Genomic DNA, 25,000 nt, shown 5'->3' on the forward strand with positions numbered 1-25,000 from the left:
TTTTAACCCCCCCAGCTCTTCCAAGGGGCTCAAATTAACCACCTCGTTTGTCTGTCAGGGGCTCCGAACGACAGATCAGCGTGTACAAGGCGAACGAGCTGCTTAAGCCGGCAAACACCATTGGGGTCGACATCAGTCCGGCAATGTTGATTCCACATTATGAGCCGGACTCCTCGACTCTGTTTGCAACGGGAAAGGTGAGAGAGAGAGGGGGAGAGAGAATGAGGGAGAGGGAGAGAGAGAGAGAGGGAGAGGGAGAGAGAGAGAGAGAGAGAGAGAATAGTAAGAGTATTGGAAGGAAAGAGAATGATGTTTGGAAGGATGGATTGAGAGAGAGAGAGAGAGAGAGAGAGAGAGAGAGAGAGAGAGAGAGAGAGAGAGAGAGAGAATGGAAATAAAGTGAAAGGAAAGAAGAAATTGAATGAGAGAGAGAGAGAGAGAGAGAGATGGAAAGAGAGAGAGAGAGAGAGATGGAAAGAGAGAGAGAGAGAGGGTGAATGAAAAAATATGTAAGGAAAGAATTGATTGAATAAGAGAGAGAGAGAGAGAGAGTGTAGTAGTAGTAGTAGTAGTAGTAGTAGTATGAGAAGAAAGGAAATTGATGTATGGATGGATGAATCAATAGAGAGAGAGAGAAAGACACACACACACACACACACACACACACACACACACACACACACACACACACACACACACACACAGACTAACAGACAATAAATTAGAGATAGAACTAGCTCACTTCCTCTATTTCAGGGGGACAGCACCATCTACGCCTACGAGATTGGCTCCGATTCACCACACATCTTCCCTCTCTCTCACCACAAGTGTTCCAGTGTCCACCAGGTAGTGATGATGAGGAGGAGGAGGGGGAGGGTGGTGGTGGTGGTGGTGATGATGATGATGATGATGAGTAGGAAGAGGAGTATGGTGGTGATGATGGTGGTGGTGGTGATGATGATGATGAGGAGGAGGAGGAGGAAGGTTGTGGTGGTGGTGGTGATGATGATGATGATGATGATGGTGGTGATGATGATGATGATGATGAGGAGGAGGATGAGGAGGAGGAAGGGGATGATGATGATGATGATGATGATATGATAGCATTAACAATAATAATAATAATAATAATAATAACAATAATAATGATAATAAAAATAATGACAATAATAATGACTAATTACAACAACAACAGCAACACTAATGAATGCCCCTAACTACCCCCTCCCCCCCCCACAGGGTCTAACGATGCTGCCCAAGACGGTTTGCGATGTTCGTGCCGTCGAGTTTTCCCGAATGTTAAGATTGACGTCGAATGTTTTGGAGCCGCTCTCATTCACCGTCCCCAGAGTGAAGGTGAGGCATTGGGGTAGGGGACGGGAGGGTTGGGATGGGTTTGGATGGGTTGGGTTGGGTTGGGATGGGTTGGGATGGGTTGGGTTGGGTTGGGATGGGTTGGGTTGGGATGGCATGGGTTGGGATGGGTTGGGTTGGGTTGGGATGGGTTGGGATGGGATGGGTTGGGATGGGTTGGGATGGGATGGGTTGGGTTGGGATGGGTTGGGTTGGGTTGGGATGGGATGGGATGGGATGGGATGGGTTGGGATGGGTTGGGATGGGATGGGTTGGGTTGGGTTGGGTTGGGATGGGTTGGGATGGGTTGGGTTGGGATGGGTTGGGTTGGGTTGGGATGGGTTGGGTTGGAATGGGTTGCGTTGGGATGGGTTGGGTTGGGTTGGGTTGGGATGGGTTGGGTTGGGTTGGGATGGGTTGGGTTGGGTTGGGTTGGGTTGGGATGGGTTGTGTTGGGTTGGGATGGGTTGGGTTGGGATGAGTTGGGTTGGGTTGGGCTGGGTAGGGTAGGGTAGGGTTGGGTTGGGTTGGGATGAGATGGGGTAGATTGGGATGGGTTGGGTAGGGTTGGGAGCGTAGGAGGCCGGGGCTAGGCAAGTTGGTGCTGACATTTAAGATGAGAGTGACCAGCCTCACTCATCCCTGAGTGGCATTACATGAGCAATAAACCCCAACCATCCCTTGGATATAAACCTGCACCGGCTCAATCCGATTGGAGCGCCTTAATTACCCACTAAACCACCAGGCGCCATAATTTGCTGTTATGGTTGCCACCCAGCGCAGTAAATGGTTTCATGGTGTACAGGAAACCATTTGGCTTGTCACTCAGTGTAGAGTCACCCACAGGCAGAAGGAAGAGGAAAGAATGAAGGAAAGAAAGACAGAAGAGGGAGTGTAGAGTCACCCACAGGCAGAAGGAAGAGGAAAGAATGAAGGAAAGAAAGACAGAAGAGGGAGTGTAAAGTGACCCACAGGCAGAAGGAAGAGGAAAGAATGAAGGAAAGAAAGACAGAAGAGGGAGTGTAAAGTGACCCACAGGCAGAAGGAAGAGGAAAGAATGAAGGAAAGAAAGACAGAAGAGGGAGTGTAAAGTGACCCACAGGCAGAAGGAAGAGGAAAGAATGAAGGAAAGAAAGACAGAAGAGGGAGTGTAAAGTGACCCACAGGCAGAAGGAAGAGGAAAGAATGAAGGAAAGAAAGACAGAAGAGGGAGTGTAAAGTGACCCACAGGCAGAAGGAAGAGGAAAGAATGAAGGAAAGAAAGACAGAAGAGGGAGTGTAAAGTGACCCACAGGCAGAAGGAAGAGGAAAGAATGAAGGAAAGACAGAAGAGGAAGGAAGGGAGGAAAGGGGAGCCACCTGAGAGCAGCACGACATCGAGTGAGTGGATGGTGAGCGCCCCCACCTACCACTATTACTACTACTATTATTATTATTATTATTATTATTATTATTATTATTATTGACAGACGGAGTATTTCCAAGACGATGTATTTCCACCAACAAGAGTCACGTGGGAACCATCTATGACCGCTGCTGAGTGGCTAGGTGGTACGAATAGACCAGCTGCCACCACCTCCCTAAAGCCACCTGACATGACCACCTGTGAGTAGATAGATAGATAGATAGATAGGAAGTGAAATAAGTGGATGGATGTGCAGATTGATATATTGTGATTGTCTAGTGGATAGATAAATGGATAGATGAATAGATAGATAGATAGACAGATAGATTGACGACTCACTATACAACTCCACAGTGTCAGAGAGCCGCGAACAGCCCTCGCCACAAACGGAGCCACAAACAAAGGGGCACCACGTACGCCAGGAAACACCGCCATTTTTAAAGGGCGTGGTGCCATCGGACGTGCGGCAAACACAGCACAAGGTGAGATTCGTTCTAGCGTTATTGCGTTATTGTTCTGTCACGTTATTTCTTCGTTCTTTTCCTATTTCCTCTCCTCCTTCCCTCCTTTTCTCTCTCTCTCTCTCTCTCTCTCTCTCTGTGCTTCCTTCTCCTTCCTTCCTTCCTTCCTTCCTTTCTTCCTTCTTTCCTTCCTTCCTTCCTTCCTTCCTTCCTTCCTTCCTTCCTTCCTTCCTTCTATCACTCTCTCTCTCTCTGTCTCTGTGCATTTTCCTACCTTCCTTCCTTCCTTGCTTCCATCCCTCATTGTCTGTCAGTGTGTGCCTTATCCTTCCCTCCATCCACTGAACACACACACACTGAACACACACACTCTGAACACACACACACTGAACACACACACACTCACTGAACACACACACACACACTGAACACACACACACACACTGAACACACACACACACACACACACTGAACACACACACACTGAACACACACACACTGAACACACACACACTCACTGAACACACACACACACACACTGAACACACACACACTGAACACACACACACACACTGAACACACACACACTCTGAACACACACACTCTGAACACACACACACTGAACACACACACACACTGAACACACACACTCTGAACACACACACACACACTGAACACACACACACTGAACACACACACACACACACTGAACACACACACACACACACTGAACACACACACACACACTGAACACACACACACACTGAACACACACACACACACTGAAAACACACACACACTGAACACACACACACACACTGAACACACACACACTGAACACACACACACACTGAACACACACACACACACACTGAACACACACACACACACACACACACTGAACACACACACACACACACACACTGAACACACACACACTGAACACACACACACACACACTGAACACACACACACACACACTGAACACACACACACACACTGAACACACACACACTGAACACACACACACACTGAACACACACACACACTGAACACACACACACACACACTGAACACACACACACACACACTGAACACACACACACACACACTGAACACACACACACACTGAACACACACACACACACTGAACACACACACACACACACTGAACACACACACACACTGAACACACACACACACACTGAACACACACACACACTGAACACACACACACACACACACACTGAACACACACACACACACACACTGAACACACACACACACAGAACACACACACACACACACACACTGAACACACACACACACACACACTGAACACACACACACACACACACACACACACACACACACACACTGAACACACACACACACTGAACACACACACACACACTGAACACACACACACACACTGAACACACACACACACACACTGAACACACACACACACACTGAACACACACACACACACACTGAACACACACACACACACACACACACACACACTGAACACACACACACACTGAACACACACACACACTGAACACACACACACACACACACTGAACACACACACACACACTGAACACACACACACACACACACACACTGAACACACACACACTGAACACACACACACTGAACACACACACACTGAACACACACACTGAACACACACACACTGAACACACACACACTGAACACACACACACTGAACACACACACACACTGAACACACACACACACACTGAACACACACACACTGAACACACACACACACACACACTGAACACACACACACACACACTGAACACACACACACACACTGAACACACACACACACACACACTGAACACACACACACACACACACACACACACACTCTGAACACACACACACACACACACACACACACACACACTGAACACACACACACACACTCATGATCTTGAATTTGGCGCTCTCTTGCATTTTGTTTTTCTCTCGGAAGAAACGGTTTTGCGGGCGCGCGGCCTTGGGTTCCTTCTTCCTCATAAAAAACAAAAAAAAACAGGAATGGCTGACGCTGTGGGATAAACAGGAAATATCTCCGTGTGAGTTTTAAAAATAATTTCCCAGACAGTTCAGGAATATGTTAGCCATGTGGAGAGGATGGAGGGTGAAAGACTAACTAGGAGAGTGTATGTGACAACTATGATTGAGAGGAGCCTGTAGAGTCACATGGAGAGACAGGCTGACGAATGAGGATATACTGTAAAGGAGCGTTGTGGTGTGGATGTGGATGTGGAGTTACATGGAGAGACAGGCTGACGAATGAGGATATAAAGGAGCGTTGTGGTGTGGATGTGGATGTGGAGTCACGTGGAGAGACAGGCTGACGAATGAGGATATAAAGGAGCGTTGTGGTGTGGATGTGGATGTGATAGGAAGCGTTATGAGGAACACACTGAGGTGGTTTGGCCATGTGGAGAGGATGGAGGGTGAAAGACTGACGAGGAGAGTGTATGTGAGTGAGGTGGAGGGGGGAAGAGGGAGGGGGAGGCCTAGGATGAGGTGGAGGGATGGGGTGGAGAGGATGGAGGGTGAGAGACTGACAAGGAGAGTGTATGTGAGTGAGGTGGAGGGGGGAAGAGGGAGGGGGAGGCCGAGGATGAGATGGAGGGATGAGGTGGAGAGGATGGAGGGTGAGAGACTGACGAGGAGAGTGTATGTGAGTGAGGTGGAGGGGGGAAGAGGGAGGGGGAGGCTGAGGATGAGATGGAGGGATGGGGTGGAGAGGTATATGAGAGAGGGGGGTGTGAGTTGGGAGCAGGGCAGTGAAATGGCGGGGGACAGGGCGACGTGGAGGCAATTTGTTTGTGGCCACCCCAAACGGGATTGAGGCGTCTGGCAATAGATAGATACATAGCCTTTGCATCTACCAGTCTACCAGTCTACCCGTTTCCTTCGCAGTTGGAGGAGTCGTTAAGCCAGCAGATGAACGAGGTCAGCGTCGCCCTAGAGCAGGACAGGATGGAAGGGGTTGACTTGGCAGAATGGGTTCGTTTGTTTACGTTTGACGGCTGTGTTTACGATTTTGTTTATGTTTGTAGTGGTAGTTGTAGTAATAATAATAGTAGTTGTAGTAGTAGTAGTAGTGGTGGTGGTTGTAGTAGTAATAGTAGTAGTAGTAGTAGTAGTGGTGGTGGTTGTAGTAGTAATAGTAGTAGTAGTAGTAGTGGTGGTGGTGGTTGTAGTAGTAATAGTAGTAGTAGTAGTAGTAGTAGTAGTAGTAGTAGTAGTAGTAGTGGTGGTGGTTGTAGTAGTAATAGTAGTAGTAGTAGTAGTAGCAGTAGTGGTGGTAGTAGTAATAGTAGTAGTAGTAGTATTAGTGGTGGTGGTTGTAGTAGTAATAGTAGTAGTAGTAGTAGTAGTGGTGGTGGTTGTAGTAGTAATAGTAGTAGTAGTAGTAGTGGTGGTGGTTGTAGTAGTAATAGTAGTAGTTGTAGTAGTAGTAGTAGTGGTGGTGGTTGTAGTAGTAATAGTAGTAGTTGTAGTAGTAGTAGTAGTGGTGGTGGTGGTGGTGGTAGTAATAGTAGTAGTAGTAGTAGTCACATTATTTAAGCTTGAAAATAGTAATATTAGTGTAATAATAATAATAATAATAATAATAATAATAATAATAATAATAATAATAATAATAATAGAGTAGTAAAGACATATATATTTAACTTAGTAAGAATTTTAGTGATAGAAATTATATATAAGTATTATTAGTACTAACTCTCTCTCTCTCTCTCTCTCTCTCTCTCTCTCTCTCTCTCTCTCTCTCTCCATAACACTACCACCACCCACAGGAGGACTAGGCCCCGCCCACTGGAGCCAGCCAGCCAATCAGCATCCAGGAAATTTGCCACGCCCACAGAATGGACCAATCACAGAGCTCCTTTCATGTTCAACCAATAATTGAATTTTTTTAACATTTCTAACGGTTTTTATTGTGATTTTTATGTGATTTATTAATTTTAAGAGGCAGGAAAATTTATATTAATGTATATTGTGTGAAATTTTTGAGTGATAATGGAAATATTTGCCTAGAATCTTGTGGGAGATTTGAAAATGAATAACGGACTTTGGAAATAGATTTTGAAATGATTGGAAAAAATAGATGAAGTGAGAAATAGATAGTGATTGACTGATAGATAGATTGATAGATAATTTAGATAGACCCAACAATAGATGGAGAGAGAAATTGGAGAAAGAGAGGAAGATGAGGAATGTAGTATGTGGAAGTATGTTCAAGGAGAAGGAATTGACTGAGAACAGAGAGGGAGAGAGAGAGAGAGAGAGAGAGAGAGAATTATGAAAAATGATGAATGGATGTATGGGGAGAGAGAGAGAGAGAGAGAGAGAGAGAGAGAGAAAGGTGGAAGTGTAATTAATAGAAAGAAATTGATACGAGCAGAAGCAGAGGGAGACCCAGGAGGAGAAAGAGAGGTGGTTAAAGATGTTTCAAGGAGAAGTAGTAGCCCTAGAACAAGCTGGAAGAAGAAGGAGGGGGAGGCTGAGGAAGAGAATGAGGGGGATCATTCAAGGAGAAGAGTTAGACCCAGAACAAGCTGGAAGGAGAGGGAGGGGGAGGCTGGGAATGAGAGAGAAAGAGTATTAGAGCAAAGATTATTCAAGGAGACGAGTTAGACCGAGAATAAGTTGGAGGGAGAAGGGCGACGAGAATGTGTTGTGATATATATAAAAACACAAAGCCTAGTCAGTTTATTTTTTAAGTAATTAAGTTTTGGTTAATTGAAATATGAATTATTATTATTATTATTATTATTATTATTATTTTTATTATTATTATTATTATTTTTATTATTATTATTATTATTATTATTATTATTATTATTATTATTATTATTATTATTATTTTTATTATTATTATTATTATTTTTATTATTATTATTATTTTTACTGCTATTATTATTATTATTATTGTTATTATTACAGTAAACTCTCAATTATGCGTTGTAATTCAGCCATCCCTACGTCGGTTAAAGCAAAATGCCGATAATTGCACAGTACCCCCCAGTCGGCTCAGCATTGGGTGTTGTAAGTCAGCCATCCCTACGCCGGTTAAAGCAAAATGCCAGATATTGCACAGTACCCCCCTATCGGCTCAGCATTGGGCGTTGTAAGTCAGCCATCCCTACGCCAGTTGAAGCAAAACGCCAGATATTGTGTTACTGTCCATCTCATCCCTCTGCCCTAAAAACATTACTGTGAGTACAACATGCAAAGTAGGCATAGATTACAATACAGTACAGTAATGATGTATGTATGTGTGTACAGTAATGCAGAGTAGTACAATGCCAATTAAGACAGCATAAAATATAGTACAGTAATGATAGAGCACAGTAATGCAGTACGCCGTTACACAATGCAAGTGTGTGGGCGGCAGAAATCCTCCCATTCTACGATTTTGCGTTGTCCGAACCAGAGAACGTACTGGGAAGAATGGTATATGGTGGAGAGGGCAGCCCAGGGTGCGCGGATGGTGCCCCTCCTGCCTACTCTACCCTCCTGGTACTTTGTCTAACAGTATGCCTATAATTAGCTTTTTTTTATCAAGGTGAAGATGCACTTGAAAGATTGGTGATTATTGTCTGAATATAGCGTTACTTCTTAATCGAGCATTATTATCTATCTATCTATTGCCAGACGCCTCAGTCCCGTTTGGGGTGGCCACACACAAATCGCCTCCAAGTCGCCCTGTCCCCCGCCATTTCACCGCCCTGCTCCCAGCTCACACCCCCCTCTCTCATATACCTCTCCACCCCATCCCTCCATCTCATCCTTGGCCTCCCCCTCCCTCTTCCCCCCTCCACCTCACTCACATACACTCTCCTCGTCAGTCTTTCACCCCCCATCCTCTCCACCCCATCCCTCCATCTCATCCTTGGCCTCCCCCTCCCTCTTCCCCCTTCCACCTCACTCACATACACTCTCCTCGTCAGTCTCTCACCCCCCATCCTCTCCACATGGCCAAACCACCTCAGTGTGTTCCTCCTAACGCTTCCTATCACATCCACATCCACACCACAACGCTCCTTTATATCCTCATTCGTCAGCCTGTCTCTCCATGTAACTCCACATCCACATCCACACCACAACGCTCCTTTATATCCTCATTCGTCAGCCTGTCTCTCCATGTGACTCCACATCCACATCCACACCACAACGCTCCTTTATATCCTCATTCGTCAGCCTCTCTCTCCATGTGACTCCACATCCACATCCACACCACAACGCTCCTTTATATCCTCATTCGTCAGCCTCTCTCTCCATGTAACTCCACATCCACATCCACACCACAACGCTCCTTTATATCCTCATTCGTCAGCCTGTCTCTCCATGTAACTCCACATCCACATCCACACCACAACGCTCCTTTATATCCTCATTCGTCAGCCTGTCTCTCCATGTAACTCCACATCCACACCACAACGCTCCTTTATATCCTCATTCGTCAGCCTGTCTCTCCATGTAACTCCACATCCACATCCACACCACAACGCTCCTTTATATCCTCATTCGTCAGCCTGTCTCTCCACGTAACTCCACATCCACATCCACACCACAACGCTCCTTCACTTCCTCATTCATCAGCATTATTAACTGATAACAAATATCTGAGAGGGAAATTTGGGTTAGTAAATATTTTTTGGAAATGTTGGATTCAGCCAATCATTATCAACCTGTCAAGTGCTTCTTCGTGTCAATGAAAAAAATGGCGTATAATTGGACCAATATGTAAAACAACAAACACAAGTCCATATACCTTTATTTAAGTGACTTCTGGCCCTGTTAAGAGGGAAGGGGTGCGTATCTGAGGGTTGGTGCGTGTAGTCTTGTGCATGGCGCGCCGTTGTCACCCTCAGTGTCACTGCTGTGGTCTCGTGGAGGTGCCATAAAGCCTTCAGAGTCAACAGCTGAGACCGTGATGAACAGGTGGTGCTGCTGTGATGCTGAAACACACCACAGGATGTGAGGACATGTGTTCTAGCAGCAACATGGAGGAGAAGTGTCTTTGTACCCGGGATATGAGAGGTACAACATGTGTTCTAGCAGCAGTATGGAGGAGAAGTGTGTGTGTACCCAGGATATGAGAGGTACAACATGTGTTCTAGCAGCAGTATGGAGGAGAAGTGTGTGTGTACCCAGGATATGAGAGGTACAACATGTGTTCTCGCGGCAATATGGACGAGGTGTCTGTTTGCCCAGGACTGTTGGTAGATGCCAGCCACCTGCCAGTTTGAATCTGTCTCATAGCCTGCCACCTGCCTTCATGTGACTGACGCGCATCATCCCCCGATCCTCATAGTAATGGAGGGAAGGCCATTTTTGCCTTGGAATCATACAGCCGATTTGCACGTTGGGAAGAGTGATTCGCAGATTTCGCATTCGATAAAGATAAGCATTATCTGGGTTGACCTCGCATTGTAGGTGATTTGCACCGTGTGAATTCGCATTGTGTGGGGGTGCACTGTACAGCGCTGGTTGGCTACCGTTTACCAGCCGGTTGACACGCTTCAACGCCGGATATCGCACAGACCCGCCGGATGTTGCATAATTTCACTGGATATTGCATTAACCACTACGCGCCGGTTGACGTTATAGCCACAAGCGTGTTCCCGCCACCCTTTGAGTTTGAACTTATCCTTACTCATCAACGGGACCACCTGGAGATGTGGCGATAGTTTCATTTGAAGGAGGAAGAGTTGATGAGTCTTATGTATCTTTAATTTTGTCTCCAGCTGCTGTAGTTTAGCAGACATTAGGGTTTGAAGTAAGGGTATTTTTTTCCGAAATCACGAAATCCTTACTCATCAACGGGACCACCTGGAGACGTGGCGATAGTTTCATTTGAAGGAGGAAGAGTTGGTGAGTCATATGTATGTTTAATTTTGTCTCCAGCTGTTGTAGTTTGGCAGATATTTGGGTTTGAAGTAAGGGTATTTTTTCCATTCACGGATAGCCCCTGTACGGAGGAGCGTGCATCATCGCAACCCCCCCCCCCCAGTGTGTAGGGGTTAACAGAGCCGAGCAAACAGCACCGGATAATGCACTGGGCCGGACACTGCAACATCGGCTAATTGAGAGTTTACTGTATATTTTTAGAAGTCTCGGTGAAGTGTGGGACATTATTGGAACATAAACGTAAACAGAGGTGAGCCAAAGGAGTTACGAGCGTAGAGTAGATCTGCGTAATGTGTTGATTTGGGTGTGTAAACGTAAGACTGATTCTCTTGCGTAACTGTGCTAAGGTTTGTTCGTGGAGGAAGGTGAGAAATGATGATGATGGTGATGGTGGTGATGATGATGGTGGTGGTGGTGATGATGATGATGGTGATAATGGTGATGGTGATGGTGGTGATGATGATGATGATGATTATAATGAAGGGGGTGGTGATGATGATGATGATGATGATGATGATGATTGTGGTGTGATGATGATGATGATAATGGTGATAATGATGGCATTGGTGATGATGATGATAGTGGTGATGATGATGATGCTTATGTTCATGATAGTAATAATAATAATAATAATAATAATAATAATGTTTCTCAGTCGTGCCACCATGGAAGTAGGCAATTTATCTATCCATATATCTACCAATCAGCCCAGCCTAGCCTCACCACTCGTCACAGATGGTAAAATTACATTCATAAATATCTTTTCCTTCCGCACAAACAAGTGTAGTTACGGAGGAAATCAGTCTTACGTTTGTTTATGAATTTAAACTGATTTTGAATTGGTTGTAGGGGTGACAAGAGTAATTTCAGTTTTTCATTCATTTATGATTGGCTGTAGGGTAAGAGGCCAGTTTTATTATTATTATTATTATTTTTTTTATTAATATTAGTATTGTTACAGTAGGTACGCACAGAACACGAGTTTATGGTCGGCAGAGGAGGTCGCGTACTAGGCATTCGCGTACTGTGAAAACATAAACGTATGGGAAGAATTACAGCAGCAAGTTTATACGTGTCAAGTGGGGTTGGTGGAGGATTAGTGCCCCTCCCTGTAAAACAATTAACTCTAAGCCCTTGGCTGTCAGTCCTCCTACTCTCAGTCCTCCTGCTGTCAGTCCTCCTACTCTCAGTCCTCCTACTCTCAGTCCTCCTGCTCTCAGTCCTCCTACTCTCAGTCCTCCTGCTCTCAGTCCTCCTGCTCTCAGTCCTCCTACTCTCAGTCCTCCTACTCTCAGTCCTCCTGCTCTCAGTCCTCCTACTCTCAGTCCTCCTACTCTCAGTCCTCCTGCTCTCAGTCCTCCTGCTCTCAGTCCTCCTGCTCTCAGTCCTCCTGCTCTCAGTCCTCCTGCTGTCAGTCCTGGATTTGTGCCACTCTTCGATGCCATCTCGCCTATTATGAGTTCAATTTACGTACTTTTAAAAAACACACTAGCATTCGATAAAAAATAAGTCCTCGCGTACTGTGCGATTCGCGTACTGTGAGCTCGCGTACCGTGCATACCTACTGGATCATTATTATTATTTTTATTACTATTTTTTAAAAGTAAATTGTAAGGGTAAGAAGGCTTTTTAAATTTGTATTAATTTTACTCATAAATAGGCAGTGACATTTTATTGCATTATTATTATTATTATTATTATTATTATTATTATTTACTGATACAAATAGGCCTTGGCATTTTCTACCCTGTATATGTGGGCGTGTAGCTTTTATATGCACAGAAGTAGACAGAGGTTTTTTTATAATAATGGAATTACATGTAGTCTTAATTATATATTATTATTAAGCCAGGGAAGAAGTTGGGACAGGCGACGTTTCAATTTTCCCGCCAAAAACTTGAATCATGGCGCCAGAAATTCGAAACGCTGATTTTTCCTGCCTAAAATATCAATTGCTCTTTTCCCAGGCCAGAAATTCAAGGTGCTGTTTCTCCCACCAGGTATTTGAATTGTGGTTTTCCCTCCAAAAATTTGAATTGTGGTTTTCCCTCCAAAAATTTGAATTGTGGTTTTCCCTCCAAAAATTCGAATTTCGGTTTTTCATGGTTAAAACTTGAATTGCGTTTTTTCCTGCCCCAAATTTAAATTGATGTCATCGGATTTATTTATTAACTGATTATTATTATTATTATTACTACTATTTATTATTATTATTATTATTATTATTATCACTATTATTATTATTATTATTATTATTATTACTATTATTATTATTATTATTATTATTATTACTATTATTATTATTATTATTATTACTATTATTATTATTATTATTATTACTATTATTATTATTATTATTATTACTATTATTATTATTATTATTATTATTATTATTATTATTACATTATCCTTCTTATCATCATCTCCAACACTCCTCATGGGGCAACATAGGATTAGATGATGATGATGATGATGATTTTTATTATTATTATTATTATTAATGGAACTGGGACTATCATAATTCAAATAGTGATTAATATAGGCACCAAAATTAATACAGAAAAATTATCTAATATTGAGAGCATTTGTGTACATTGAAATTTTGGCGGGAGATTTGAATTTGAATGTCACCTCCCCCAAGTTTTTCAAGAACTTTAAGTCAAGTTTTTTCTATGTATCATATAAGGGAATTTTAGGATTAAAGACAATAGATTTTAAGTCCCTGAAGCACAGAGAGGTCAACTAAGGGATTGTGCAAGAATTTTGAAAAAGTTATTTGATCTATTGTATGTTTTTTTGACTTTGGTGATTGAAAATGTTGGAACTGATGCCTTCCTACTTACCTATGCACCTACTTACTGATGTTCTACTTACCTACCTACCTACATAACTACCTACCTACCAACTAATGAACCTACCTACCTACCTTCCTACCTACTTACCTAGCTACCTGCCTACCTACCTATGTACCTACCTACCTATCTACCTACCTACCTACTTACCAGCTAATGAGCCTACCAACCTACCTGATAGCATGTATACTTACAGACCAATCATTCCTATATTCCTACCTACCTACCTACCTACCTACCTGACTACCTACCACCTACCCACCTACCTACCTACCTACCCACCAATCTACCTACCTACCTACCACCTACCCACCTACCTACTTACGTACCTACTGACCTACCTACTGACCTACCTACCGACCTACCCACCTACCTACCCACCAACCTACCTCCCTACCTACCTACCTACCAACCTACCACCTACCTACTTACCCACCCACCTACCTACCTACCTACCCACGCGTCGATAGGTCAAATAATCGTAAACTTGTACAGAACCAGCATTCTTACGACACTGCCTATCCTTGTCGTAAACTTTTCGTATATGCAATGAAGGAACTTAAAATTGGCATATGTTGATTTTTCCTTCTTCCCTTCCTTCCTTCCTTCTTTCCTTCCCTCCCTCCTTCCTTCTTTCCTTCCTTCCTTCCTTCCTTCTTTCCTTCCCTCCTTCCTTCCTTCTTCCCTTCCTTCCTTCCTTCCTTCCTTCCTTCTACCCTTCCTTCCTTCCTTCTTTCCTTCCCTCCTTCCTTCCTTTCTTTCCTTCCTACCTTCCCTCCTTCCTTCCTTCCTTCCTTCCTTCTTCCATTCCTTCCTTCCTTCCTTCCTTCCTTCCTTTCTTCCTCTTCTCTCCCTCCCTCCATCCCTCCCTTCCTTCCTTCCTTTTGTCATCTTGAATTTTTGTTAGAGACAGAGAGAGAGAGAGAGAGGGAGAGAGAAAGAGAGAGAGAGAGAGAGAATAGGAAGGAAGGAATGAAAGGAATATGTATGTAGGAAGGAAAGAAGGAAGGAGGAAAGGGAAGAAGGAAGGAAGGAAAGAAGGAAGGAAGGAAAGAAAGAAGGGAAGAAGGAAGGAAGGAAGGAAGGAAGGGAGGGAGGGAGGGAAGAAGGAAGGAAGGAAAGAAAGAAGGGAAGAAGGAAGGAAGGAAGGGAGGGAGGGAGGGAGGAAGGAAGGAAGGAAGGAAAGAAAGAAGGGAAGAAGGAAGGAGGAAAGGAAAGTAGGCAATAAGGAAGGAAGGATATGTAGGAAGGAAGGAAGGAGGAACAGAGGTAGAGGAAGAAGGTAGGAAGGAAGGAAGGAGGGAGAGGAAGAGAGAGAGAAGAATGGAAGGAAGGAGAGAGGGAAGGAAGGAAGGAGGGAGAGGAAGAGAGAGAGAAGAATGGAAGGAAGGAGAGAGGGAAGGAAGGAAGGAGGGAGTGAGACAGAAGGAAGGGAGGAATGGAAGGAAGGGAGGAAGGAGGGAGAGGAAGAGAGAGAGAAGAATGGAAGGAAGGAGAGAGGAAAGGAAGGAAGGAGGGAATGAGAGAGAAGGAAGGAAGGGAGGAGGAAGAAAGAGAGAGAATGAAGGAGGGACAGAAATACTAAGACAAGAAGAAAATGGAGAGACAGAGAGAGAAAAGAGAGAGAGAGGAAAAAAAGAGAGAAAGAAAGGGAGAGAGAGAGAGAGAGAGAGAGAGAGAGACATCCTAGAACACTTATAAATAAAAAAACATCTGTTAACTAAATCCACCATGAGTAGTTTGGCCTGGTGTGGATCCAATATGGCTGCCATGGATCCAGTATGGCTGCCGTGGATCCAAAATGGCCACCGTAACCTCTACCCTAATCTAAGGTGTCCAGTTAAGGCAACGGAAGCCGGAATTGTTTGTAAATAAATTGGTAGACGAGCATCGAATGTGGCCAAGATGTAAACGAGGTGAAATTTAAAATGTTGAGTCATTTGTTTTGAATTCATTTGAAAATTTAAATGAATAATAATAATAATAATAATGATAATGATAATAATAATAATAATCTGTCTATCTATTGCCAGACACCTTAATTCCATAAGGGGTGGCCACAAACAAATCACCTCCCTGTCACCCTGTCCCCTGCCATTTCACTGCCCTGCCCCCAGCTCACACACCCCTCTTTCATACACCTCTGCATCCCTCCATCTCATCCTTGGCCTCCCCCTCCCTCTCCCCTCCCCCCACTTCACTCACATACACTCCTCATCAGTCTCTCACTCTCCATCCTCTCCACATGGCCAAACCACCTCAGTGTGTTTCTCCTAACGCTTCCTATCACATCCACATCCACACCACAACACTCCTTCACTTCCTCATTTGTCAGCCTGTCTCTCCATGTAACTCCACATCCACACCCACACCACAATGCTCCTTCACTTCCTCATTTGTCAGTCTGTCTCTCCATGTAACTCCACATCCACACCACAACGCTCCTTTATTCGTCAGCCTGTCTCTCCATGTGACTCCACATCCACACCACAACGCTCCTTCACTTCCTCACTCGTCAGCCTGTCTTTCCATGTGACTCCACATCCACATCACAACACTCCTTTATATCCTCATTCGTCAGCCTGTCTTTCCATGTGACTCCACATCCACATCCACACCACAACACTCCTTCACTTCCTCATTTGTCAGCCTGTCTCTCCATGTAACTCCACATCCACACCCACACCACAATGCTCCTTCACTTCCTCATTTGTCAGTCTGTCTCTCCATGTAACTCCACATCCACACCACAACGCTCCTTTATTCGTCAGCCTGTCTCTCCATGTGACTCCACATCCACATCCACACCACAACGCTCCTTTATATCCTCACTCGTCAGCCTGTCTCTCCATGTGACTCCACATCCACACCACAACGCTCCTTCACTTCCTCACTCGTCAGCCTGTCTTTCCATGTGACTCCACATCCACATCCACACCACAACACTCCTTTATATCCTCATTCGTCAGCCTGTCTTTCCATATGACTCCACATCCACATCCACACCACAATGCTCCTTTATATCCTCATTCGTCAGCCTGTCTCTCCATGTAACTCCACATCCACATCCACACCACAACACTCCTTTATATCCTCATTCGTCAGCCTGTCTCTCCATGTGACTCCACAGGCTCCTCTTAAATAACTCATTTCCACTGCTCTCACTCTTGACTTGTGTCCTTCCAACAACGTCCAAGCTTCACTTCCGTACGTTAGAGTTGGTATCACAATACTGTCATGTAGTAACTTTTTCACTTCCATGCTCACTTCCCTGTTTCTTATCATTGCTTTCAAGGAACCAGCAACCTTTCTTCCCTGCTGTACCCTTTCAAGCACTTCACCCTCCAAACCTCCATCCTTACTCATCACACTACCCAAGTACTTAAACGTACTCACATTTTCCAATTCCTCACCATCCAACCTCGCTGTACATTCACTGACTTCACCTCTCTCAAAGACCATCACTTTACTCTCATCATTATTATTATTATTATTATTATTATTATTATTATTATTATTTTCTGATCTTCTTTTCCTTGCAGTAGTGGTTAAAACACACACACACACACACACACACACACACACACACACACACACACACACACACACACACACACACTAACATAAACAAATTTCAAACCACAACTGCACGAGGATTTCCAACATGGCCGCCCACACAAACGTAAACATCGCGGCGACCGTTTGGATGCCCGTTTGACCCTGTGCCGGCTTCCTCTCCGCTTGTCTCTGTATTTTTCATACGCTGTAGCCTCTAGACCAAGATTTTGTACTATCAAACGGTTGTCATTGTACGAGTGGATGGTGACGATTTCGAACGGATGGCGGTAGATTTTTTTATTAATTTTTTTCCCGAAGAATTTTCCAAAAACTGAGGCTGTATATTTTTTTATTTATTATATATATATTTTTTTTCATTTTTTTAGTTCAAAGAATTTTCCAAAAACTGTTAAATAGGATGTATGAGGCTGTTTATTATTATTATTATTATTATTATTATTATTATTATTATTACTATTATTATTATTACTATTATTATTATCATTATTATTATTATTATTATTATTTTGAAGGTTAATGGTGTCTTGAGCCCTATTCTTGTCATTTAAGGAAGCCCCCTAACACCTTTTCCTAAGTGATTTATTTTGTTTATTACACCTTACTGTCCTCTTCTGTGTTACATAAATCCTTCCAATATCACCATACTCTGCATAAAGCTCCCTAACACCTTTTCCTAAGTGATTTATTTTGTTTATTACACCTTACTGTCCTCTTCTGTGTTACATAAATCCTTCCAATATCACCATACTCTGCATAAAGCTCCCTAACACCTTTTCCTAAGTGATTTATTTTGTTTATTACACCTTACTGTCCTCTTCTGTGTTACATAAATCCTTCCAGTATCACCATACTCTGCATAAAGCTCCCTAACACCTTTTCCTAAGTGAATTATTTTGTTTATTACATCTTACTGTCAGGGACGCTCCACCGGCGATCTTCTCACCTACCTTTCAGACTCCTGGTCATCCTCCTTTCGGGACTTTGGCGAAAGCTTTGCCATTGCACTTGACATCTCAAAGGCTTTCGATCGAGTCTGGCATAAATCTTTAATTTCCAAACTGCCCTCCTACGGTTTCTATCCTTCTATCTGTGCCTTCATCGCTAGCTTCCTTTCTGGTAGTTCTATAGCCGCTGTTGTAGACGGCCATCGTTCTTCTCCTAGATCTATCAACAGTGGTGTTCCTCAGGGCTCTGTCCTATCACCAACTCTCTTCCTTTTATTCATCAAAGACCTTCTAAGCTGTACATCTAACCCTATCCACTCATACGCTGATGACTCCACCCTTCACCTTTCCATTCGGTTCCCACAACGTCCATCTCAACAGTTACTTCAACAAGCAAGGGATGAGGCTGTGGCACACCTAATGTCTGACTTGGCTCATATCTCTGACTGGGGTAAAAATAATCTGGTTGTCTTTAATGCATTTAAGACTCAGTTCTTACACCTATCAACCCGACAAAATCTTCCACAGGTATACCCACTAATGTTTAATAATATTCAGCTTAATCCTGCATCATCCTTGAACATGCTTGGGGTTTCATTTACTCGGGACTTGTCTTGGAAAGATCATATTACATCTCTTGTAAAATCTGCTTCCAAGAGATTAGGTGTGCTAAGCCAACTCCGTTCCTTCTTTACCCCTGCACAATTGTTGACTCTATACAGGGGTTTTATCCACCCCTGTGTGGAGTACAACTCTCATGTGTGGGGAGGCTCCCCACATACAGCTCTTCTCAATAGGGTGGAGTCAAAGGCTTTTCGTCTCATTAACTCTCCTCCTCTTACTGGCTCCCTTCAACCTCTGTCTCTTCGCCGCAATGTTGCATCTTTATCTCTTTTCTATCACTACTTCAATGGTCACTGCTCCTCTTACTGACTCCCTTCAACCTCTGTCTCTTTGCTGCACTGTTGCATCTTTATCTCTTTTCTGTCGCTACTTCAATGGTCACTGCTCCTCTTACTGGCTCCCTTCAACCTCTGTCTCTTTGCCACACTGTTGCATCTTTATCTCTTTTCTGTCGCTACTTCAATGGTCACTGCTCCTCTGAACTGTCTGCTTGCATTCCTTCACCCCTACAATGGGCGCGTAGCACCCGTCTGGCAGCAAACTCTCATCCCTTTTCTGTCCAACTCTCTAATGCAAGAGTTAACCGTTACTCCCAGTCCTTCCTTTATGCAACAGGTCAACTCTGGAACTGTCTCCCTCTGTCTGTATTTCCTGCTGCCTATGATCTCCAGTCTTTCAAACGCAGTGTGTCCAAGCATCTCAAAATGATCGGATCTTGAATTTGGCTCTCTTTTGTATTGTATAATAGGTCAACTCTGGAACTGTCTCCCTCTGTCTGTATTTCCTGCTTCCTATGACCTCCAGTCTTTCAAACGCAGTGTGTCCAGGCATCTCGAAATGATCGGATCTTGAATTTGGCTCTCTTTTGTATTGTATAATAGGTCAACTCTGGAACTGTCTCCCTCTGTCTGTATTTCCTGCTTCCTATGATCTCCAGTCTTTCAAACGCAGTGTGTCCAGGCATCTCGAAATGATCAGATCTTGAATTTGGCTCTCTTTTGTATTGTATAATAGGTCAACTCTGGAACTGTCTCCCTCTGTCTGTATTTCCTGCTTCCTATGATCTCCAGTCTTTCAAACGCAGTGTGTCCAGGCATCTCAAAATGATCAGATCTTGAATTTGGCTCTCTTTTGTATTGTATAATAGGTCAACTCTGGAACTGTCTCCCTCTGTCTGTATTTCCTGCTTCCTATGATCTCCAGTCTTTCAAACGCAGTGTGTCCAGGCATCTCGAAATGATCGGATCCTGAATTTGGCTCTCTTTTGTATTGTATAATAGGTTAACTCTGGAACTGTCTCCCTCTGTCTGTATTTCCTGCTTCCTATGATCTCCAGTCTTTCAAACGCAGTGTGTCCAGGCATCTCGAAATGATCGGATCTTGAATTTGGCTCTCTCTTGTATTTTGTTTTTCTCTTAGAAGGAACAGTTTTGCAGGCTCATGGCCTTGGGTTCCTTCTTCCTCATAAAAAAAAAAGAAGACAATGATCTGCCGAAACTAGCGCCATCTGTCGACCATCTGCCAAAACATATCTCACTATTTTGTACTTCGACCATTGTAGTTTTGACCAAGGTACTGTTTCTTGGACAAATCTAGTTTATTTCTGACCAACGTAGTGTATTTCTGACCAATCTAGTGTATTTCTGACCAACGTAGTGTATTTCTGACCAACGTAGTGTATTTCTGACCAATCTAGTGTATTTCTGACCAACGTAATGTATTTCTGACCAACGTAGTGTATTTCTGACCAATCGAGTGTATTTCTGACCAATCTAGTGTATTTCTGACCAACGTAGTGTATTTCTGACCAATCTAGTGTATTTCTGACCAATCTAGTGTATTTCTGACCAACGTAATGTATTTCTGACCAACGTAGTGTATTTCTGACCAATCGAGTGTATTTCTGACCAATCGAGTGTATTTCTGACCAATCTAGTGTATTTCTGACCAATCGAGTGTATTTCTGACCAATCTAGTTTTGTCTAATCTGTTTTACTTTTGGCCACTTTAGTTTTGTCCAATCCATTGTATAGTCAGTCTTTGAGTAACGCGGTTTTGTCCTAACTCAGCCACCACTGTGCAACAGGTCATAATCTATTCTGTCTATCTATCTATAGCCCGACGCCCTAATCCTGCAAAGGGTGGCCGCAGACAAAACGCCTCCAAGTCGCTCTGTCACCCACCATTTGACTACCCTCCCCCCAGCTCACTCCCCCCTCCCTCATATACCTCTCCACTCCATCCCTCCACCTCATCCTTGGTCTGCCCCTCCCTCTCCCCCCTCCACCTCACCTACATACACTCTCCTTGTCAGTCTCTCACTCTCCATCCTCTCCACATGGCCAAACCACCTCAGTGTGTTTCTCCTAACGCTTCCTATCACATCCACATCCACACCACAACGCTCCTTCACTTCCTCATTTGTCAGTCTGTCTCTCCATGTAACTCCACATCCACATCCACACCACAACACTCCTTCACTACCTCTTTTGTCAGTCTGTCTCGCCATGTAACTCCACATCCACATCCACACCACAACGCTCCTTCACTTCCTCATTTGTCAGTCTGTCTCTCCATGTAACTCCACATCCACATCCACACCACAACGCTCCTTCACTTCCTCATTTGTCAGTCTGTCTCTCCATGTAACTCCACATCCACATCCACACCACAATGCTCCTTCACTTCCTCATTTGTCAGTCTGTCTCTCCATGTAACTCCACATCCACACCACAATGCTCCTTCACTTCCTCATTTGTCAGTCTGTCTCTCCATGTAACTCCACATCCACACCACAACACTCCTTCACTTCCTCATTTGTCAGCCTGTCTCTCCATGTAACTCCACATCCACATCCACACCACAACGCTCCTTCACTTCCTCATTTGTCAGTCTGTCTCTCCATGTAACTCCACATCCACATCCACACCACAATGCTCCTTCACTTCCTCATTTGTCAGTCTGTCTCTCCATGTAACTCCACATCCACACCACAATGCTCCTTCACTTCCTCATTTGTCAGTCTGTCTCTCCATGTAACTCCACATCCACACCACAACACTCCTTCACTTCCTCATTTGTCAGCCTGTCTCTCCATGTAACTCCACATCCACATCCACACCACAACGCTCCTTCACTTCCTCATTTGTCAGCCTGTCTCTCCATGTAACTCCACATCCACATCCACACCACAACGCTCCTTCACTTCCTCATTTGATAAATTTCCAGTGACTTGATAAATTTCCAGTGACTGTTGATAAATTTCCAGTGACCGTTGATAAATTTCCAGTGACTGTTGATAAATTTCCAGTGACTGTTGATAAATTTCCAGTGACTGTTGATAAATTTCCAGTGACGATAAATTTCCAGTGACCGTTGATAAATTTCCAGTGACTGTTGATAAATTTCCAGTGACTGTTGATAAATTTCCAGTGACTGTTGATAAATTTCCAGTAACTGTTGATAAATTTCCAGTGACCGTTGATAAATTTCCAGTGACCGTTGATAAATTTCCAGTAACTGTTGATAAATTTCCAGTAACTGTTGATAAATTTCCAGTGACCGTTGATAAATTTCCAGTAACTGTTGATAAATTTCCAGTGACTGTTGATAAATTTCCAGTGACCGTTGATAAATTTCCAGTAACTGTTGATAAATTTCCAGTAACTGTTGATAAATTTCCAGTAACTGTTGATAAATTTCCAGTGACCGTTGATAAATTTCCAGTAACTGTTGATAAATTTCCAGTGACTGTTGATAAATTTCCAGTGACTGTTGATAAATTTCCAGTGACTGTCTTTTTTCAACGACTGTTTTAAATGACTATATTCTTTACCATCTTATCTATCTATCTATCTATCTATAGTGGGATTATTACCTTTTGTTTTTTTAATAATATATATGGTGACCTTCATTGCTGTTTCCAAATTCTTCTTTCTGTCTGTCTGTCTGTCTATCTATCTATCTGTCTATATATCTATTTATTGCCAGATGCCTTAATCCTATAAGGGGTGGCCGCAGACAAATCGCCTCCATGTCGCCCTGTCCCCCGCCATTTCACTGCTCTGCTCCCAGCTCACACCCCCCTCTCTCTCATGTTCCTCTCCACTCCATCCCTCCATCTCATCCTCGGCCTCCCCCTCCCTCTTCCCCCCTCCGCCTCACTCACATACACTCTCCTCGTTAGTCTCTCACTCTCCATCCCTCCACCTCATCCTCAGCCTCCACCTCACTCACTTGCACTCTCCTCGTTAGTCTCTCACTCTCCATCCTCTCCACCCCATCCCTCCATCTCATCCTTGGCCTCCCCCTCCCTCTTCCCCCCTCCACCTCACTCACATACACTCTCTTCGTCAGTCTCTCACCCTCCATCCTCTCCACCCCATCCCTCCATCTCATCCTCGGCCTCCCCCTCCCTCTTTCCCCCTCCACCTCACTCACATACACTCTCCTCGTCAGTCTTTCACCCTCCATCCTCTCCACCCCATCCCTCCATCTCATCCTTGGCCTCCCCCTCCCTCTTCCCCCCTCCACCTCACTCACATACACTCTCCTCGTTAGTCTCTCACTCTCCATCCCTCCACCTCATCCTCAGCCTCCACCTCACTCACTTGCACTCTCCTCGTTAGTCTCTCACTCTCCATCCTCTCCACCCCATCCCTCCATCTCATCCTTGGCCTCCCCCTCCCTCTTCCCCCCTCCACCTCACTCACATACACTCTCTTCGTCAGTCTCTCACCCTCCATCCTCTCCACCCCATCCCTCCATCTCATCCTTGGCCTCCCCCTCCCTCTTCCCCCCTCCACCTCACTCACATACACTCTCCTCGTCAGTCTTTCACCCTCCATCCTCTCCACCCCATCCCTCCATCTCATCCTTGGCCTCCCCCTCCCTCTTCCCCCCTCCACCTCACTCACATACACTCTCCTTGTCAGTCTTTCACCCTCCATCCTCTCCACCCCATCCCTCCATCTCATCCTCGGCCTCCCCCTCCCTCTTCCCCCCTTCACCCCACTCACATACACTCTCCTCGTTAGTCTCTCGCTCTCCATCCTCTCCACTTCATCCCTTCAGCTCATCCTCAGCCTCCACCTCACTCACATACACTCTCCTCGTCAGTCTCTCACTCTCCATCCCTCCACCTCATCCTCGGCCTCCCCCTCCCTCTTCCCCCCTCCACCTCACACACACACACTCTCCTAGTTAGTTTTCAATTTTTAAAACATATATTTCTACAAACAATTAAATATATGTGTTGGGAAGGAATTTTAGGGTCTAAGCAACATTCCTTAATTGATTTATTTTTTTATTTTTCCAAGTCATTTAATGGACTGTCTATCTCTGTCTATCTGTCTCTCTGGCTGTCTAACTGTCTGTCTGTCTTTCTGTCTATCTGTCTTTTCTGTCTCTCTGTCTATCTGTCTCTGTTTATCTGTCTCTCTGTCTATCTGTCTCTGTTTATCTGTCTCTCTGTCTATCTGTCTCTGTTTATCTGTCTCTCTGTCTATCTGTCTCTGTTTATCTGTCTCTCTGTTTATCTGTCTATCTGTCTCTCTGTCTATCTGTCTCTCTGTCTCTCTGTCTCTCTGTCTATCTGTCTATCTGTCTCTCTGTCTATCTGTCTCTCTGTTTATCTGTCTCTCTGTCTATCTGTCTCTCTGTCTATCTGTCTCTCTGTCTATCTGTCTCTGTTTATCTGTCTCTCTGTCTATCTGTCTCTCTGTTTATCTGTCTCTCTGTCTATCTGTCTCTCTGTTTATCTGTCTCTCTGTCTATCTGTCTCTCTGTCTATCTGTCTCTCTGTCT

General features: G+C 44.2%; 1 protein-coding gene across 1 annotated transcript in view; it reads left to right on the forward strand.

Annotated features, from left to right (window-relative positions):
- The window catches only part of pod1 (coronin), a 46,910-nt gene extending 38,095 nt beyond the window's left edge, over positions 1-8,815 (forward strand). Inside the window, exons 19-25 of the mRNA XM_080280602.1 lie at positions 59-197; positions 757-846; positions 1,240-1,356; positions 2,823-2,958; positions 3,113-3,240; positions 6,193-6,279; positions 8,717-8,815. Coding sequence (XP_080136728.1) covers positions 59-197; positions 757-846; positions 1,240-1,356; positions 2,823-2,958; positions 3,113-3,240; positions 6,193-6,279; positions 8,717-8,815 — 796 coding nt within the window. The remainder of the gene's footprint in view (positions 1-58; positions 198-756; positions 847-1,239; positions 1,357-2,822; positions 2,959-3,112; positions 3,241-6,192; positions 6,280-8,716) is intronic.
- The last annotated feature ends 16,185 nt before the right edge of the window (positions 8,816-25,000 follow it).

The sequence above is a fragment of the Coenobita brevimanus genome, chromosome 10, assembly GCF_032717465.1.
Source record: "Coenobita brevimanus isolate Jiangsu-jjx chromosome 10, ASM3271746v2, whole genome shotgun sequence".
Classification (NCBI taxonomy): domain Eukaryota; kingdom Metazoa; phylum Arthropoda; class Malacostraca; order Decapoda; family Coenobitidae; genus Coenobita; species Coenobita brevimanus.